Source organism: Cloeon dipterum, chromosome X (assembly GCF_949628265.1).
Source record: "Cloeon dipterum chromosome X, ieCloDipt1.1, whole genome shotgun sequence".
Classification (NCBI taxonomy): Eukaryota; Metazoa; Arthropoda; class Insecta; order Ephemeroptera; family Baetidae; genus Cloeon; species Cloeon dipterum.
In genome coordinates, this window is record NC_088790.1 from 2105680 (window position 1) to 2126027 (window position 20348).

The 20348-nt window shown below is 38.0% G+C and overlaps 2 protein-coding genes across 2 annotated transcripts; both read right to left on the reverse strand.

Moving 5' to 3' along the window:
* LOC135947136 (chymotrypsin-like) lies at positions 1 to 11496 on the reverse strand. The gene is made up of 5 exons (XM_065495744.1): positions 11355 to 11496; positions 9041 to 9174; positions 459 to 721; positions 267 to 400; positions 1 to 206 (listed from the first exon to the last, which is right to left on the reverse strand). Exons 1-5 carry the CDS (start codon positions 11400 to 11402, stop codon positions 30 to 32), a joined length of 756 nt encoding a protein of 251 aa, XP_065351816.1. The 5' UTR covers positions 11403 to 11496; the 3' UTR covers positions 1 to 29.
* A 1780-nt stretch (positions 11497 to 13276) lies between these two features.
* On the reverse strand, positions 13277 to 15256 carry LOC135946789 (chymotrypsin-like). Its single transcript, XM_065495156.1, has 6 exons — positions 15149 to 15256; positions 14439 to 15089; positions 14055 to 14188; positions 13734 to 13996; positions 13543 to 13676; positions 13277 to 13482 (listed from the first exon to the last, which is right to left on the reverse strand). Exons 2-6 carry the CDS (start codon positions 14484 to 14486, stop codon positions 13306 to 13308), a joined length of 756 nt encoding a protein of 251 aa, XP_065351228.1. The 5' UTR covers positions 14487 to 15089; positions 15149 to 15256; the 3' UTR covers positions 13277 to 13305.
* Between the last annotated feature and the right edge of the window lie 5092 nt (positions 15257 to 20348).

A 20348-nucleotide genomic window follows, 5' to 3' on the forward strand; every position in this document is an offset into this window, starting at 1 on the left:
ATTGAACGGTCCTCGACACACCTACAGTTTTAAGGACGGATCTCGACTCCAGTCCACTTTTCGATCCAGTCGAGGTATTCGGTGAGTCTGACGTAGACATCAGGAAGACACAATCCTTGCTCAGGTATAGGCCCGTAGCTTGCGAGTCCAATTTGGGTCTCCTTTCCGTCAGATTCAAAGATGGTAAGCGGACCGGCGAAGTCTCCCTGTTGGCAAAAAATGTGTCATTCAATTTTAATAAGCATAAAAAAGCTAATAACGCTTACATAGCTTTCATTTCTGCTGCTGGCGGAGGCGCAAAGCATCTCGGCGGTAAATTGTGGAAAAATCTTCTTGCATACGTCATTTTGGACGATGGTGACTTCCGCTTGCATCATCTTAGCTTTCTTAGTATTTTCATCTAGGCAATCAAGTGGGCAATTAAAATTTCGTCTTACTCTGAAGGTTTTTTTTGGTACCTTTCAAGGTTAATTCCCAGCCGGAAACGAGAGCTTTCTGTCTTTCGAAGGTCACTGCGACCTGAGAACGAGACGGCAGCCGGATGGTGGTGATGTCCTGGCCGCGAGCCTCTTCGTCCAGGTGAATGATGCATAAGTCGTTCACTTTACTTGATTCGTTGTAACGTTCGTGGATTGTAGATCTTTTCGACCTGAAGACCTTCTGGGTGAGCTCGGAATCGTCACGGTTGTTAGTGCCAAGGTAGACCACGAAAGATTTCCCTCTGAAATTATTAAAAGTTTGTCAGATAAAGTTATATTTTCTGCGGCCGTATCACCCACCCGAGGCAACAATGAGCAGCAGTCAGCACTTTGTCCTGTTTAATGAGGGATCCACCACAGACAGCATACTGGAGGTTGGGGTTAATCACGATCACGACCTGGAATAGTGGACGGCTGTTGTCGTTTCTGTAGGCCTGGAAAGAAAATTGTTAGTTTTGTGCAAATTGAATTAATAGGTTATTTAATAAATCCGAAAATGTAATTCGCCTCTTTTATTTCTAACAATTTGGTTTAAATATAAATTGTATTACTTTTTAAAAATACTCTACAAATGCAAATGATTCTAAACTATAGTAGTAAAAATATTAGAAATAGATAATATATATGTTCAGGAGGCTCAATGATTTTGTCAAAATCTGAGATTAATTAACATACCTGAGCCGCGATGGCAAGGACGAGAGACAAGGCGATGACCGTCTTCATTCCGGCGTTCGAGGGATTTGATTTACCGGAGCCTTCCACGCCCTAGAATAATGATGCATTTCGTGTTATCGCAATTTTACCGGCCAATCCAAACGTATTTTAGTCTCGCGCACGAACGGTGTAGAAGCGATGAGGTAATATAAAAACAATTATGGAAATCAGAGGTCATCTCCTCAAAGCAAAAATTATCTTTATCTCGCTCAATGAAGAATATTTGTTTATCTTTCTGATAGTTGATACTAGAACGTCAGTATTTTTTCTCAAATATGATAATTTTTATTTATTTTTGGCAGGACATCGGAGTACGTGAAAAATCTAACCCAGGCGTCAGAGTAGCCCTCAAACCACTTTAACAACACCTGACGGGCTCTGTAATATTTCGATTTGCAAGATTTGCACACGTTAATACGATCAAATGGAGAGCCTTCAGAATAGATATGCTTTTTAACCCTTTGGAAGTTATCAGGGTGCTCAGTAAGCATTGCATTTCGTGCCGTTAAAGCCTTGAATGCTATGCCAGCCGCACTGAACGACAGTTCAGCGGCACAGTTTCTTTCCCAGTGCAAGGCGTACACGATGGCCAGATTATATTACTCATGTGTCTGGGCTCACTCCGGCTTTGACTTTCTGCGCCTTTTCTCGCTTACTGCATATTTTGATTGGTAAATGAATTTTAAACGAAATTCTAAACAATTAAAATAATAAATTCACAGTTTTTAGTGACCTAAAACATTAGGGAACTTTTTTAGAATTGGAAAACCTTCCTATCTAGAGAGGCAATACAATTCATTCAGAACTTTTTTTGTACGTCTTCTAAATAAATAGTGCGGCGCTTTAATACAAATTACAAATATACGTTATGAAGGCTTTAAAACAAATATGTTTTATATCGCATTTTTCCACATATCTAGATTTTATAAAAAAATTAATATATTGAGGAATGACTATAATTTTCATTATATTCAATCACACGAAAATTAAATTAAACAGTTCACAATCCTAGATGAAACAACAATTAGCGAAAGCACATAAATTTGACTAAAACATTTATTTCTTTACTAAATAAGCTTCACACAAAGCATTTTTTTCGACTGTAAAATAAGCTAAGCAAAAAAGAAGAATTCAGACCCTTATATCAGCACCTGCGGTGAGAGTGAGTTCTGCGATACAGGTTTTATGTGGGTTTCCCTGTGTCCGAGCCAAGCCAAATGGGCAGAACTTCTTTTCCTGTCCCACACAGGAAAGGTACATTCAAGTGAAGCAGACATAATCATTGTTTTCAACAATAAGCAACCACAAGAAAACTGCACTAAGAACAAGAGGTCACCAGCAGCACAGGTGATCAGCAAAGCAATACCATTCAGGTCCATAAATGACCAGGTCAACAAGCTGTGAGTACAAAAGCAAGTAAAGTAACGAACTGAAAGACCACAAGTGAAAAGACTTTACAAGAATCAAGTTTTGAGTGAATATTTGAATTGATATCGTTTGTAAAATCACCCGCATAAAAAAATATCGCCTGAGAATATTCTAAGAATATACCGACTTCGCCCAGGATTAATCTAAAAAATTAATATTATTTGAATTTATGTAACGCGTTTTCTTAATCCTGGATTAATCTGTAGATTAATTTAAGAGAATATCCTTAGAATGTTCCAGGATTATTCTGCCGGGGTTTGTTTCAAAAAGCTCTAAAGAATGATCCTAGAACATTCTAAGGATATTCTCTTAGATTAATCTACAGATTCATCCAGGATTAATATTTTGCGTTACAAATCTTTACATAGGATTATTCTTTTAGGTTAATCTAAGAATGTTCTTAGGTGATTCTAATATCATTTTAAGGTTAACATAAAGTGTGACAAAAATTATCCCTATATTATTCTTAAAATTACCCTCAGAATGTTCCTAGAATATACCAAAATAATTTGTTATTGCGATTTATCTGGAATTATTTAAAAAAATTACAAACTTCATTTAGTGTACAAAATATGCAAAATTTATTAGTTTTCAACCATATCACATATTACAGCTACAAAATTTTTTATTTTACGATGCCAGCATCGCCGATCTTGATGCCCAAACTGCAGAACTTCAACGGTTACATCTTTTTCCGTCGTGCAAAATATCTGCGGATGGCTTGAAGCTAAAAAAGGGGAAGCAACTCATAGGAAAAAATAAATAAAAGCTTATTTCAATTAGTTTTGCTTGGAAAATGGAAGGTTCAAGTATTAAAAGTTCAAGCATAATATTTTTCCATTTTCCTTGCAACGCCAATTGAATCAGAATGTGTAAGGCATGCCATTCTAAATTCTCGCAAGCGAAAAAGAAATGTCACCGTAATTTACATGGAAAAATTACATTCTTCCTCACCGATTCACAGTTTCCGCCACCCAAACTTATTTACGGGGTTCTAATTGATAACTTAAGGACTTGCGAGAATCCCATATCAAAATATTGGTGGCGAAAACTGCATAAGTAGCGGCGAAAAGTGTAATTTTACCATAATACCGTTAGATTTTCAAATTGCGCGATCAGATCTAATTTCTTTGGACGCAAATCTATAAAATGAGACTTACCCTGTTAAACGCAAGATCCAGGCCATCCGTCCGAGTCCGCGGGACGTCCGTGTTGTCCCTTACTGGCGGCGTCCGGCGTCCTGCGTCCGTTAATAACTTTGATTTGAACGGCGGTTGACCGTTGACGCGTTAGACAAAGAGCGAGGCAGATGCACAAGTATTGAGGTTTTCTTAATTAATTAATACACGTTAACTGAAACTTACACGTCAGTTTTTTGTATTATGCATGCAAGATCCTGCTAAATCTGCTTTAATTAATTCTTCAATTATTGATCGGTATTTGTCTCGATTAGTCAAGAACACCAGAGGGTACCTTTTAAATTTTACAGGTATTTAATTAATCGCCATATTAATCACCTTGCTAAAGAGACATTACACGGTATATTTCTTTAATTTAACGACGAAGAATTGTATTCATTATTTTCATTCTATTTTAGCGAACGGTTTTCTAAAAATTAGATAATATAAGCAATTTTTTCCCTTTTCAAGGCAACAAATCGGACAGCCTTTCAAACGTGTTCAAGAAGTTTACTTTGTTTTGTTCAGATTAGGAAATCAAGGGGTACAACGCGAAAATCGTTTCCTTATTAATTTTATTTAATTTTAAGCTGGATATTCATTTGCCAGAACTTAGCATACTTTAATTTATCAAGTTACATTATATCACATAAAGGGTTAAATTTATTCCACATTAACATTTTGCTATCGGAGTATTTTATTCTTTTTTATTTTCAATAGTCGCGATTTATTAACAAGAGCAAAAAAGACAACATCCAACCTGTATAATTCATACATATTTTTTTCAGAGATTGATTTGTGAAACGTTGCTCACCAAGTCATAACGAATGAGAGAGTTTCAGTAAACATCATAAAAGTTGCAGCCAAGTCTCCTGGCTAAAACTCAACACACCACTGCAAGCGTGCATGGGACTCTACACGACACATCGCACAAGGCGTCATTCACCATCGAGGCATGCTTTGCCCTCGAAATTATAACAACAACTGACGACCACCAAGATATCATTCGCCAACATCACACCTAACCAATAAGTCGCTCACACCATCAACCGACAGCATAAGACAAAGCCATTCAACATGCAACTCTCTTCGTTTTTACCCACTTTCCTCGCTTGGTTATGAGCAAAGGATTTGCTTATCATTTTTCCTCGAATTCTTTTCATCATTTAATGTGCTCAACATTTTATTTTAATTGTTTTATAAATTTCGATTTCAAATTTGCCAATTTTTTTCTTTCCTGGTTGGAGAGGTAGAAGGTTTTCTACCATTTAATTACAACTAACTTTTAATATAAATCTCCGAAAGTGAAAGTTAGACACATATTAGAAAACACATACACACACATCTACACATTAAATACATACTTAGTTAAGATTTGAAAGAAAAATTAGATTTAACTGAAGTATAATTAGGGCACACAAACACATGACTACACAATTATGTCCGAAATAAAAATGTAAACGCGGGAAATAAATCAAATGTTAGAATTAGGGTTGAGAAAAAAAAAGAAAAAAATCCAAACCCCAATGAGATGTCAGGGTTTTACCTGACGATATTACAATCAATATTATTTGTAACGAAGCAATGAATGTAAAATATTCGGGAGCCCAAAGGGGAGCGTGGAGGGAGAGTCTCAGGTTATACAACCACCCCTGCTCACGGAGGGGAGCGCTCGCACACACACCCGCGACGTCTCTCGGCTTCGCCTGCTGGTGGCGGACCGGTCAGGTCGGGCCACCTCTAGCTCTCTCCCTTTGCTCATCCCTTGGGTAGCCGCAGTGTAACTCTCATCGCAAAGGACACCATTAAACCGCCATAGGTATGGATTTCAAACCACCAACCCTGCGATCCTTTATCGACTGGCTAAATACGCAGTCAACCCCTTTCCGTAGTTATGGCTAAGACAATAAAGCTCAGGACTCGTGAGGAACCGGCCCTGATGACAATAAACAAAAATTGCTCAGAAGCCAGATAAAGATAATTATTTTGCTTTGAGGACATGTCCGGAATTCCATATTGTTTATGTATATACTTCATCTGCGTCGGTCGTGTGCAAGAAAAAATTACGCGTTGATGCCGGTAAATAATGCGATAAATAGTATAGAGTCGCATCATTATGTTAGGGCGCGGAATGTGTGTTCATATTTTTGCTGCTTGGGCAGGATTGTACCCTAGTTACGCAACCCGCGGACCCGCTCGTACCCGATTTTTTAACTCATCTCATTGCTTGAGCGCGCCTGGACCCGATATTCAGGGCCTGAGTGCGCCTGCCCTCGGTGTCAAAAAAATTAATGATATTTTTTTATTTTTTATGCATTTTAATGTCAGCAGTATTTTATTTGCATTTTAAAATTAACATACATACTCTGCAAAAAAGAAATAATGGAGGCCATGAGCTAATAATAAGAAAATTAAGTAAAACTGAGGTGCAAACATTGCCTGCAAGAAACTGCGGTTAAAATTGAAAATAAAAACGCCTTTTACCGCTGCAGTAGTGCGTTCGCCGGGCCGGGTAATGTTTTGGTGCCCGAAAATTCTCGGGTAACCCCGGTACCAGGTAATTTATTCTCTCGTCGGGCCGCTTTTGGGTTCTGTCTACTGGTTACGGGTATTTTAAATAACCCAATCGTGCGCTTCAACCAGAAAAGAACCTCATACTCTCATACGCTCTCAGAACAGAAATTCAAATGCATTGCGATTTTATTGCACATTCTTGTCAACCAGAAAGCGAAAAGGGCTGGGTGGGCACCGTGGGGAAAAACCAGGGTTGCAAAAACCCGCGTTTAAAAAACAAAATGTTGTACAGCGGTAATAATGTTTGCACCTCAGTTTTCAACTAATAATTTTTTAATTACTATAGCTCATCATGACTTCCACTTATCACAAATTGTGAAAATGAAATGTTTTTAAAAATTTACGCAGCAAAATGACAATTTTAAAGAAAAATGTTAGTTTTAAAATGCAAATAAAAATACTGCACTGATATTAAAATGCATTAAAGAAATTTTTTAATTATTTTTCGACACTGTAGGCGTTCGCACTCGGGCCCTGAATATCGGGTCCAGGCGCAATGATGAGAGTCAAGACGATGACCGTCTTCTTCCGGCGTTGGAGTGATTTAATTTACCTGCCTTCCACGCCCTGATACAATTATTCATTTCAAAATCTATCGCAATTTTTTGCTGGCCAATCTTCACGTATATTTTTCTTGCGCGCGTGTAGATAAAATGATGTATGCATAAACAATATTCACTTGTCCTCAAAGCTAAAATTATCTTTATCTCGGCCACGAGGAATTTTTGTTTTTCTTTCTGACAGTTGCTGTCAGTATTTATTCTGTAAAATGATAATTTTTTATTTATGAATTTTTTCTGCTCATAAACGAAACACTTTCTGTTATAGTTTACAAGTTCTATTCAATTCAAAATGTTAAAAATCGAAAAATTGAATAAAGATTCTTAATTGCTCGGTGACGCGAACGACCGCGGCACCAGCGTCTGCAGCCGCCGCCAGCGCGCAGTGTTTGCGCGGCCAGTGTGCTTTTTCCTTCAGAGCGGTACCAACCGTGCGGAACGATCTGCCAGCAGAGTTCAAGGACGGCACCGTCAACGTGATTAGTGACAGAAATTTAATTTTGCGGCTCACTCTTAATAAGTGCGGCGTGATATTAACTTTTTGTAATGGATCATCGATTGAAAAATGAAACACGCCCACCCCAAGAGACAGCAGCTTATTTAGACGGCCAGCGACTTTGGAATTTGAAAAAAATGGAAATTAATTTTTACTCTATTAAGTTTTGAATTGATATACATGGCTGATTTAATTTTTTTACAATATTAGCCGCAAAAAACCGGCTGGAAAAACCCACCAGTTTTAAGTTTCCAAATTTAACCCGAAAAAAAGTCAATTTTCGCTCCAACAGAGTCTGAAAACTCGGAAAATTACGTCGAGAGGTAAAAATTTCAGTCTCTTGGAGGAACCAGTGGCTCTAATACTGATTTTGGGGATTTTGAAAAATCCCTATTTTTGGTCATCCATAATGAGAATATTTTTATTTTCCATAAGAACGCATGCGTTTCGGAAAAATGCGCAAAATTGCAGAAAAACCCGCAAAAAAAGTTTTTGCAATGCAGTGGGGTTTTCCGAAAAAATTCCGGTTTTTGCGAACCCTGAGTGACCTGCTGAACACATTTTTTACTATAGAAAAAGCTTCCTAGAGTGGCATTCAATTAATCAAAATCCAACCAATGAGAATTAATTTATTTTACAATTAGCAAAGTACTAAATTATGAAGTCCGTTGATAAATTTGTATTATTTCGCTATTTAAATGAATCCTTGCGCTGTTAAAAGACAATGTAAAGAAATTTTTAATTTTGAAGTATCCTAATTTTTTATAAACTAAAAAGGAGCTGCAGAAGTTGTTGAAAAGAAATTTCAAAAATTTGCAAGAACATAAAATTGTGTGTTTATTATTGAACGGTCCTCGATACACCTACAGTTTTAAGGACGGATCTCGACTCCAGTCCACTTTTCGATCCAGTCGAGGTATTCGGTGAGTTTGACGTAGACAGCAGGACGACTTATCCACTCTGGTCTAGGCCCGTAGCTTGCGAGTCCAATTAGGGTCTCCTTTCCGTCAGATTCAAAGATGGTAAGCGGACCGAAAAAGCCTCCCTGTTGGCAAAAAATGTTTGATTCAATTTTAATACGCATATAGTTAAAGCGAAAAACGCCTACATAGTATATATTGCTGGCGCAAAGCATCTCGGTGGTAAATTGTGGATAAATCTTCTTGCATGCGTCATTTTGGACGATGGTGACTTCCGCTTGCATCATCTTAGCTTTCATCGTGGTTTTATCTTGGCAATCAAGTGGGCAATTAAAATTTCGTCCTACTCTGAAGGTTTTTTTGTTACCTTTCCAGGTTAGTTTCCAGCCGGACACGATAGCTTTCTGTCTCTCCAAGGTCACTGCGACCTGAGAACGAGACGGCAGCCGGATGGTGGTGATGTCCTGGCCGCGAGCCTCTTCGTCCAGGTGAATGATGCATAAGTCGTTCACTTTACTTGATTCGTTGTAACGTTCGTGGATTGTAGATCTTTTCGACCTGACACCCTTATTCAGGGCTAGCTCGAAATCTTCACGGTTGTTAGTGCCAAGGTAGACAGCGAAAGATGTCCCTCTGAAATTATTAAAAGTTTGTCAAATAAAGTAGTATTTTCTGCGGCCGTATCACCCACCCCAGGCAACATTGGGCACCAGTCAGCACTTTGTCCTGTTTAATGAGGGATCCACCGCAGACAGCATACTGGAGGCCGGGGTTAGTCACGATCACGACCTGGAATAGTGGACGGCTGTTGCCGTTTCCGTAGGCCTGGAAAGAAAATTGTTAGTTTTGTGCAAATTGAATTAATAGGTTATGAATTTACTAAATACAAAAATGTAATTCGCCTCATTTATTTCCAACAAATTGTTTTAAATAAAAATTTTAATACATTTTAAATATACTCTACATACGCGCAAATGATTCTAAACTAGTGTGCGCCCTTACCAGTCCTCGGTCAGTAGGAACAAAAATTTTACAAATTTTTTAGACTCCTTTAAAATGATTGTATACCTGTAATTTTAGTTTTTTCAAGAATGTAAATAACAGACAATATAAATTTAAATGCTCACGTGGCACTCACCGTATTTAAAAAAAAGAACCATTTTTACATGTTTTACATTTACGATCAACTCTATATATCGTTACTTTTACATTTTCCAGTTCAGTCTAATAAAAATGACGATAAGAAGCTGCAGCCTGTTCTGGTAGGAGGAACGTAAAGAATTGGGAGACCGCAGCCGCATTAGAGTATCGGACACAAAGAAGACTTCAGCGTGATCAACAAGGCTGTCACCCTCATCATTGACTTTAAGCTACAAGAAGTGAAGTTTAGTGAGTGCGACGCTAGTGTATGTGTTCCAGTTAACAGTTATGATTTAAAATCCTGCATTGGATTTGGAGGTTTATCCTTTCATAGTGTGGACGCCCACTGATTAAGTTTTTTTGCGTATTTCAAAATTTTACCAATTGTTTTCTATGAAATTGTTATTAGAGCAGCAATTTTAGTTTAATATTGTTGGGCCATTATATCCCTGTGTATGAAATAAGTTAGGTCTATTTAAAATTCTTTGTGTAGTTTGAAATTGATTGTTAATTCACCAGTTGCATAATTAAGCGCGCCGCCTTTGTGCTCGAAGCCGCTATTAAATGGTGCCACCGTATACTTCGGTATTAAATTTTAATTTAATGCACTTCCGCTGCGACTTCAGACTCAATCCTGCTGCAGTGCATTCCCCTATTACAAATCTTCACTTAATATGCTTTCTGTAGACTTGTTAAAATCCAACATCGGTTAATACATTTGCTGTAGAAATGTTGGATACGATTTTTTATTTCAAACAATAGTTTTAACGATTCTACGGCGATTGGCTGACCTGATTTTGGTTTTCGACACGCCTAAAGAAAGCATTTTGAGTGAAGAATGCACATCAGCAGCAGGACATGGTCTGAAGTCTCAGCAGAAGTGCCCTAAAATAAAATTTATTACTGAAGTATACGGTGGCCGGTGTGCCACCAATTGTTGGCGGATTTGAGCACTAAAAAGGCTTATTAAATTGGTGTATTCTGAAATTTCTTCCAAGTTCTAACACTTTTGGAAGATTTTTTGTATAGTTATCAAATTTGTTATCTGAAAAGGTACCTGAAATATTCATTGCTCAATTTACGCAAATACAAATTATCCTCAAGGTAAAAATCTTCCAAAATACCATTTCTAAAGTTTGTTCGAAGGATTATTTCTAGGGTATTATTAAAGGTCAATATGTTCAAAATGTTCTAAGAATAGTCCAGAAATAATCTGTAAAAAATTGTAATTTGAATTTCCAGGCGGGGAGTTTTCTAATCTGTGTAGCCTAATGCAAATTGTTGTGTATGCAGTTTATTTTCCTCTTTCTATGGCCGTATGTACTTTTGTGTTGAAAATTAATAAAACTCAATTGAGATTATGTAACAAGATAATTGTGTGTTATTAAATTAAAAATAATAACCAATTAATAATTTTCTAGAAAAATTTTAAAGAATATTCCTATAATAAATAAAGAGGATAAAAAGGAATATTCTTCAGGAATAACTTTGTTTTAAATAGAAGTCACGCCTTTATTTCGCCCAGGAACATTCCTGGGAATATTCCGTTAGGAATAATTTGGGAATGATTCTGGAATATTCTTGGAGGGGTTTGGAAAAGAGCTCATCGCTTCTCCGTAGGAATATTCCAGGAACATTCTCAAATTATTCCAGACGGAATATTCCCAGGATTGTTCCTGGGCGAAATAAAGGCGTGACTTCTATTTAAAACAAATTTATTCCTGAAGAATATTCCCAGAGGAAGTTGATATATTCCAGGAATATTCTCGGGCGAAAAATTTCTGGGCGGGTAGTAATAATATGTGAAATATATATATTCAGGAGGCTCAATGATTTTGTCAAAAGCCTGAGATTAATTAACATACCTGAGCCGCGACGGCAAGGACGAGAGACAAGGCGATGACCGTCTTCATTCCGGCGTTCGAGGGATTTGATTTACCGGAGCCTTCCACGCCCTAAAATAATGGTGCATTTCGTGTTACCGCAATTTTACCGGCCAATCCAAACGTATTTTAGTCTCGCGCACGAACGGTGTAGAAGTGATAAGGTAATACAAAAATAATTTTGGAATTCCAGACATCTCAAAGCAAAAATTATCTTCATCTCGCTCACGAGGAATATTTGTTTTTCTTTCTGATAGTTGTGCATAAACTGTATTTTTATAGCATTTAATATTTAATTTTGTATATCTAGAAATTTATGTCCTAGGTATTGCACGTGCCTATAAAATTTCAGGATTTCTAAGTTTTCAAAAAATAAGAGGTTTAAATAAGGCTGTTTTTAGTTTTGGTAAAATTTAACCCTCAGAACATGCTGGAAGCACCTTCTGAGATTAGATATGACCATCAGAGTAGGTGAAAATTATAACCCTGGCGTCAGAGTAGCCCTCAAACCACTTTAACGACGCCTGACGAGCTCTGTAATGTTTCAATTTGCAAGATTTGCACACCGTTAGAACGATCAAATCGAGAGTACGTGAATATTGAAAAAAGAAGTCGGCTTAAAACAGCTCCCTGAGGAACGCCAGCCTCAATACTGACCCACTGAGACATTTTACCATCTGAACCGCGAATTGCATGCAGTCGGCCGGACAAGTAACTCTTAAAAAAACTTTATCACTTATTCAGAGAAATTGAGCTGGCGCATTTTGCCGAGGAGTAAGGCATGATCAACAATGTCAAATGCCTTTGAATAATCTAGGAAAGCCATCAGAGAGATTTCGTTGCGGAAAATGGCGAGGCGTAATAAATCCTCGGTTATTTTGAGGAGTGCCGTACGTGGTCGTGCTATGCAGCCTACGGAATTGGAATCCTGATTGAATAGTGTCTATAACCTCGTGCGCCTGTAGGTACTGAATAATTTGATCGTAAGCAACTTTTTCTAGTATTTTCGAGATGGTACACAAAATACTAATTGGCCTGTAGTCAGAGCTACATTTCAGGCGTCGCACTTTTGGCAGCGGCTTTAAAATGGCTTTTTTCCATTCGCTGGGGAATATTGCTGATTGAAGTGACGAATTTATCAGGAAAACCATTGTGGGTAAAGTTACATCAATCGACATCGTTAGCATTTTATTGGAAATTGCGTCAACCCATTCTGCTGAGGAAGTTATCCCCTTGAGAGCGTATTTAACCTCTGTAGGTGTGACGTACTGAAAGTAAAATTTCTGCTCTCCGACAACAGTGCGAGGTAGCCGAAAGTCAGCTTTGATTTTTAATAACACTTCCGCAGCTCGTCTGATTGTGAGCTCTTCAACTATAATTTATCTGTTGGAAGGTGACTGTCAGCAATTTGAGTTTTATCTTTAATCAAGCCTAGATATCGCAGCTTTTGCCCCAAACGTGATTGGATGTGGCCAGCTCATTCAGGGTGTTAAATACTATTGATTTGTGAAAGCCAAAATTGCAGAAAAACCCGCAAAAAAGGTTTTTGGCAATGCAGTGGGTTTTTCCGGTAAAATGCGGGTTTTTGCGAACCCTGAGTGACCTGCTGAACACATTTTTTGACTATAGAAAAACCTTCCTAGAGTTGGCATTCAATTATAATTAAAATCCACCCAATGAGAATTAATTTATTTTACAATTAGCAAAGTACTAAATTATGAAGTCCGTTGATAAATTTTGTATTATTTCGCCATTTAAATGAATCCTTGCGGTGTTAAAAGACAATGTAAAGAAATGTTGAATTTTGAGGAATCCTAATGTTTTGTTATAAACTAAAAAGGAGCTGCAAAGTTGTTAAAAAGAAATTTCAAATATTTGCAAGAACATAAAATTGTGTGTTTATTATTGAACGGTCCTCGACACACCTACAGTTTTAAGGACGGATCTCGACTCCAGTCCACTTTTCGATCCAGTCGAGGTATTCGGTGAGTCTGACGTAGACATCAGGAAGACACAATCCTTGCTCAGGTATAGGCCCGTAGCTTGCGAGTCCAATTTGGGTCTCCTTTCCGTCAGATTCAAAGATGGTAAGCGGACCGGCGAAGTCTCCCTGTAGGCAAAAAATGTGTCATTCAATTTTAATAAGCATAAAAAAGCGAATAACGCTTACATAGCTTTCATTTCTGCTGCTGGCGGAGGCGCAAAGCATCTCGGCGGTAAATTGTGGAAAAATCTTCTTGCATACGTCATTTTGGACGATGGTGACTTCCGCTTGCATCATCTTAGCTTTCTTAGTATTTTCATCTAGGCAATCAAGTGGGCAATTAAAATTTCGTCTTACTCTGAAGGTTTTTTTGGTACCTTTCAAGGTTAATTCCCAGCCGGAAACGAGAGCTTTCTGTCTTTCGAAGGTCACTGCGACCTGAGAACGAGACGGCAGCCGGATGGTGGTGATGTCCTGGCCGCGAGCCTCTTCGTCCAGGTGAATGATGCATAAGTCGTTCACTTTACTTGATTCGTTGTAACGTTCGTGGATTGTAGATCTTTTCGACCTGAAGACCTTCTGGGTGAGCTCGGAATCGTCACGGTTGTTAGTGCCAAGGTAGACCACGAAAGATTTCCCTCTGAAATTATTAAAAGTTTGTCAGATAAAGTTATATTTTCTGCGGCCGTATCACCCACCCGAGGCAACAATGAGCAGCAGTCAGCACTTTGTCCTGTTTAATGAGGGATCCACCACAGACAGCATACTGGAGGTTGGGGTGAATCACGATCACTGCCTGGAATAGTGGACGGCTGTTGCCGTTTCTGTAGGCCTGGAAAGAAAATTGTTAGTTTTGTGCAAATTGAATTAATAGGTTATATTTTTTTAGTTATGAATTTATTAAATACAAAAATGTAATTCGCCTCATTTATTTCCAAAAATTTGTTTTAAATATAAATTTTATTACATTTTAAAAATACTCAAAAAATGCAAATTCTAAACTATAGTAGTAAAAATATTAGAAATATATGTTCAGGAGGCTCAATGATTTTGTCAAAAGCCTGAGATTAATTAACATATACCTGAGCCGCAACGGCAAGGACGAGAGACAAGGCGATGACCGTCTTCATTCCGGCGTTCGAGGGATTTGATTTACCGGAGCCTTCCACGCCCTAGAATAATGGTGCATTTCGTGTTATCGCAATTTTACCGGCCAATCCAAACGTATTTTAGTCTCGCGCACGAACGGTGTAGAAGCGATGAGGTAATATAAAAACAATTATGGAAATCAGAGGTCATCTCCTCAAAGCAAAAATTATCTTTATCTCGCTCAATGAAGAATATTTGTTTCTCTTTCTGATAGTTGATACTAGAACGTCAGTATTTTTCTCAAATATGATAATTTTTATTAATTTTTGGCAGGACATAAACTAAAAATGTGCTGTTCATTTTCCAGTCTATAATCCTATTTTTTAAATATATAATTTCTTATTAATATAAAAGACATTTTTATTTTGTGCGATATTCTCTACAAGCTCTTTGCACTTAATTTTCCGTCTTATTTAAGGGCGGATGGTGACGCCAGCGTTCTGCTCCAGCCAGTTCATTTGTGATTCTAGTGTATCCGATAGGGATTCCTAATTCGCAGAATTCGGCACCGAAGCTGACGATTCCGAGTTGGGTCCGAGAGCCGTCCTGTTCGACGATGCGGTGAGGGGACCACCAGAGTCTCCCTGTTTGAGACAAATTTAAATTTAGCTATTAGGGTGAATTTAAAATAAAAAAGACGCACGAAGCAAACGCTATTAGTGCCGTCGTCATCGTGTCGCAGCAAAGAACGATGTCAGGGATAGAGGTCCGAAGAATGCGCTGCACTCGTCGTTGGTTATGAGTTATGACGTTGACAGACGCGTATTGAAGATCAGGCCCGACAGCAGTGTCGTCTGCGAGTAAAGAATTAAATAAATCAAAAATATCGAATAACACATCAATTGAAATGCGGGAAAATTTTACCATCTGAGGTTTGTCCCCAGCCAGAAACGATAGCAGGGTATACTGAGACCTGAGAGAAAGACGGCAGACGGACGGGAGCAATGCCCTGGCCAATAACGGGGGCGTCGAGGTGGATGATGCAGATATCGTTGTCCAGACCGGTAAAGCAGGAGGGGTTGTATTGCTCGTGTATCTGTCCATAGCTATGGACGTGGCAATTTGCAGGTTTGCTCCGCTTTCGTCAAAAATGTCCAGGGCGCCAAGGTGGACCTCATAAAATTGCCCTCTGAAATAATTTTCCTATTAATTATGGAAAAATACTTTTAAGACCTTCTCACGCGTCGCAACAGTGAGCAGCAGTTATCTTCCTTTATGAGTGAACCATGCACCACAGAGGAACGAACCGCGCTACCTGGGAAAATAGCAGCGTGTGGAAGGGAAGAAGTCCGGGGCTGGCGACCGTTCCGCCGATGATCCGCTCAGGCTTATAGCTGAAATATCAAAAATTAATTCCTTTTTTCCCGTGGGTCCCCGATTGGCCGCAGAGGAGTTGAAACACACACATTTTCGTTTGCTCCAATCGATTCCTGATGAGCGAGGGTCAAAATAATTGGGGTTCATTATTCTTGCAATGAAAAATTGTTTTTTGACAAGCGAGCGGAGGTGCAAAGCAAAGCTCACTTTGCTTTTTTCGCCTCTGCTTGCGCGTTTAAAGATATTTTTCGATCAGAAAAATATTTTTGACTTTCAGGAATTGATTGGAATAAAATAAAATGTGGTTTTAGAGTGGGTATATTTAAATTGGCTCCACCGCGAACGAAACGATTGACTTGAGCTTGATTGACATGTTGCTCCGATTCTCGCTGTGAAATTTGGGGTCAATTAGCCGCTAACTTCCATATTTCCCGTCTCTGATAAAATGAGCAGCTAGTAGGAAAAGATCCCCCAAAACTCTCCGCTTTGACAATCCAGGAATGCCTTCAGCGATGCGAGCCAAGGATTTTTTCGTTTTATTTGTTTTAAATCTGCCAATATACTTAGGGATCGGTTCTTTTAAGACATGTTTTAGCTTGACGTTGTGTCAGTCAACGGCTTAAAACAAGCAATGTTCATCTTCTAAATGAGTGCTAATATTGCCAAACAAGACAAAAATATAAAAAAAAAATTAAATAAAAACCAGAAACTGCAATTTAACTGACTTACAATTTGTAAAAAACATTTTTTTTATCGGTTTACATCTTTTGAGATGACGAACAACAAAAGGAATCCCCCGAACATCCCTTAAATTGTCATATTTTGGGAGCATGATTTCAACAGTGGGTGCAAATGCAAAAAAGGCTTGGTTTGTGTGAAAAATAATTGAAATGCAAGTAAAAATTGAAAGTTTCATTTCTTGCAACTGCTATTACTCACCTGTGCCGCGACGACGAGGGAGATCAATGCACATTATGATCTTCATGGCGCTCCTCAATTATTATGTGAGTTTGATTTGCAACCAAGATGCATCCTTTGTATATTAAGAGTTATCATTTTTGTAAAAAATAAAAAATTGACAAGTGAGAGCTTCCCAGAAAGGATAATTTGCTCTCGATATTTATTGCTTACAAGAAGCACACGCGTTGACTTGAAGCGCAGGACCAAAATTCAAAGGAATTACTTGCACAGGCATTGTTATTTTGTTTTAATCATATACTAACTATTATCTTGATAATGCGCTTCGCTAAAAATTTGCTTCGAACTTCGCAAATAACGAAAGCTATAGATTGGATTATTCGATTCGATTAATTGATATAAATACCATAATATAGATAACGTACCCAAAATCACTTCAAATTTAATGACTCCCAGCTTAAACTAAAAAAATAATGAAACCTTTAGGTATGAAATCGTGCAGAAATAGGGACTACTTAACTTTAATTTGCATCGAGTAAAAAATTGCTTACCCACCGCGAATGCGTGCTTCAAGCGGCACGTCAGTTCCTCGCATCTAAATCGGCGTGTAAACAAATTAAAAACCATATCTAAATCAGAAAAATCCAAGGAATAAATTGTGGGAAAATTTCAGGGTCGAAATTGTATTTTTTTTAAAAAAACACAAAATGAAAATATTTTTAATGTTTTAATCGTCTCCGCAAGAAAACGAGAAATTTGGACAAAACCCAGAAATTTCTGTGATATTCTCAAACCGATGCAAATAGTCGACAATATTCCAAATAAAAATTTGACTCTTTAGTTATAATATTAGTTTATTTTCCTGCTCCTCGTCGAATCTAACTGTCGATAAGAGTTTCAGGGGAGATTCTTAAGTGTGCGGGGTTCAATTCCTTTATTCTTTTTTTCAATTCTTTTAGCATTGTACAAGTAGTTCTGCGCCGTATATAGTCTAACAATTACACAGGGTAAAGGAGAAAAGCTTTTTTTATCATACAGAAATTGTGACACCTATGCGGCGATGCGTGTGAGAAATAAATACGCATACGATTCGTGGCGGGACGATTACAACACGATGACGCAATAATACATAATATGGAATTGCGGAATTTTGGTGTGTCTTCTGATAGTTGAATTGTGCATTAATTTTATTTTTTTGCTCTTTTTATCCCTGTCCGAGGACCGGAGGACCGGGAAGGGCGCGCACTGCACTAGCACGAATGCTGAAACCCGGGTCCCAAGAACACCAGGCCGCACAGGGACCCAGCCCACTGAAGGGCCACTTGCCTCCGCACCGAGGACTGCATTGAAACGCTAGACATTCGTCCCGTGAAGCCAAATCACGCATGCTGGAAAGGTGCAAAGCAGCAAGTAGTGAGTCGCCTCCCAGCCCGTTGAGCAATTTGAGCAATTCGAGTCACTAAACTAACCACTTTTTGCCATCTCTGGCATTGGGTGGCCAGTTTTAGATCTCCGAACTGCTCAAATACCTCCCATTGCTTTGACACTCCTGAGAGTACCTTAACAATGCGAGCCAACGGGCTGGTATTTGCCCAATTGTTTTCAGCATTTTTCTTATTTATCCTGGAATACACGATAACTTTTTTTATTTATGATTTTTTTCTGTTCACTAACATAAAAACAGACTATATATAAACACTTAAAAGTGTTATATATTTACAAAAGTGATTCGCCCTTGTAAATATTTTCTCAAATAAAATGAAAGTGACATATACTAAAACAAAAATAAACAAAGTGATTCTTATTGCGAGGCGACGTGAATGTCCGGCACTTAGCGCGCAGTGCTTTCAGTCGGCGTACGTGCTTTTTTCCTTTAGATGGTGGTACAACCGTGGAGCCATCTGCCACCGCAGAGTTCAAGGACGGCAGTCGCGAGCAGAGAGCCAGATTTAGGCGCAATTTTCCCAAACATCGCTTTTAGATTCTCCAATTGCAAGCATGTGCTCAACAATGGGAGCCAAAATGGCTTGGTTTGATTTAAAAAAAAATAATAAACGAAATGCGTGCCCGAACAGGCAAGTAAAAAATTCGGTTTCGTTATTTCAAGCAACAATTGTTTTTTCTTACCTGTGCCGCGACGACGAGGGAGATCAATGCAATGACGATCTTCATGGCGCTCCTCAATGTTTGATTTGCAACCGCAGGTGGCATATTCCTTTATATATAGTATGTGTTATCGTTTTCGTAGCCAATAAAAAAATTGACAAGTGAGATGAGAGCATCCCAGAAAGGATAATTTGTTTTTGTTAAGCACACGTGTTGACTTGAAGTAGTTGATGTGCATGGCCAAAATTCAAAGGTATTCCTTTTTTTCATAGGCATTGATTGACATTGTTTACTTGTTTTAATCATATAACCATTATCTTGATCACGCGCTTGCAAAAAATTGCATCGCACTTCGCAAAAAACAAGCTCTTGCTAGCTGACATTATTCACGTAGACTGGATTATTCGATTAATTGCTATAAATACCATAGATAACGTACTCAAAATCACTTCAAATTTTATGATTTGCACTGCTTAAAATTATAAAATAGTAGTACTTCTATTAGTATTCAGTTTTTTTCTTGCAAATTAAGGACTAATTATTTTTAATTATTGTGCAGGAAAATTGCTGACCCACCTGAAAGTGGCACGTCAGTTCCTCTCAGTCAAAAACGGAGTTTCAAGCAAATTGAAAAATATTCCACATCAGAAAGATCCAGTAAATGAGAAATAACTTGAAAATTAGACAAATTAAACCCAGCAATTTCAGTAAAATTCTATATTTACCTAAGAAATACAATTTACAGAAAATTTGTGAAAAATTATTTTTGCCTGTTTCGATTGAGAAATATCTAAATTAAGGAAAAAGCTAAAATAAAATCGCAGAGGTCGTCGTTTTAATTTTTTAGATATTAGATTAGATATATTTGTATGCATTTATACATCAGTAAAGTAATTAAAGTTACTCCAACACTATCTGAGTATTTACAAATTAGTCAAATTGAAACATACACAAAAAAGAAAACATTATATAGCATAGAAACATAGTGTATACATTCCATCTGTTTGTGAGGTGATAAGAAGTGTAAATGTTTCTCCACATTATTGTCGGTCTGAAATTGAGAAATTCATCTAGGTTATAGAATTTGTTAGAATAAACAACAATTTTCAGCAACTTCTCGAACTCCGGATACTGAGCTTCATTTCGCACCTGTTCAGGAAGGCGCGGTTGTACAAATCAAGAATGTAAATCTGGAGATTTCGATTTGCTGCCGAAGAAACCTGAGTATAGGGACGAAATACTCATTCTTTGAACAAGTATTGCGACCATGAATTTCCCTAACCAACCGAAAATAGCGAGTATGCCGGCTGCCGGCGCACGAACTTGCAGCATTCCATCAAATAAATTGAAAAAAGGGCAGAAAAATTAAATTTCTTGAAATAAGGCCGGGCAGGCTGAAGCGGCTCTGGAGACTAACCCTCTTTTTCTTTCTGAGGTTACACTTCTAAATTTTTTAAAGTTTTATAAGGTGCCATAAACTCTTTGCCAAATACGTGAAACTT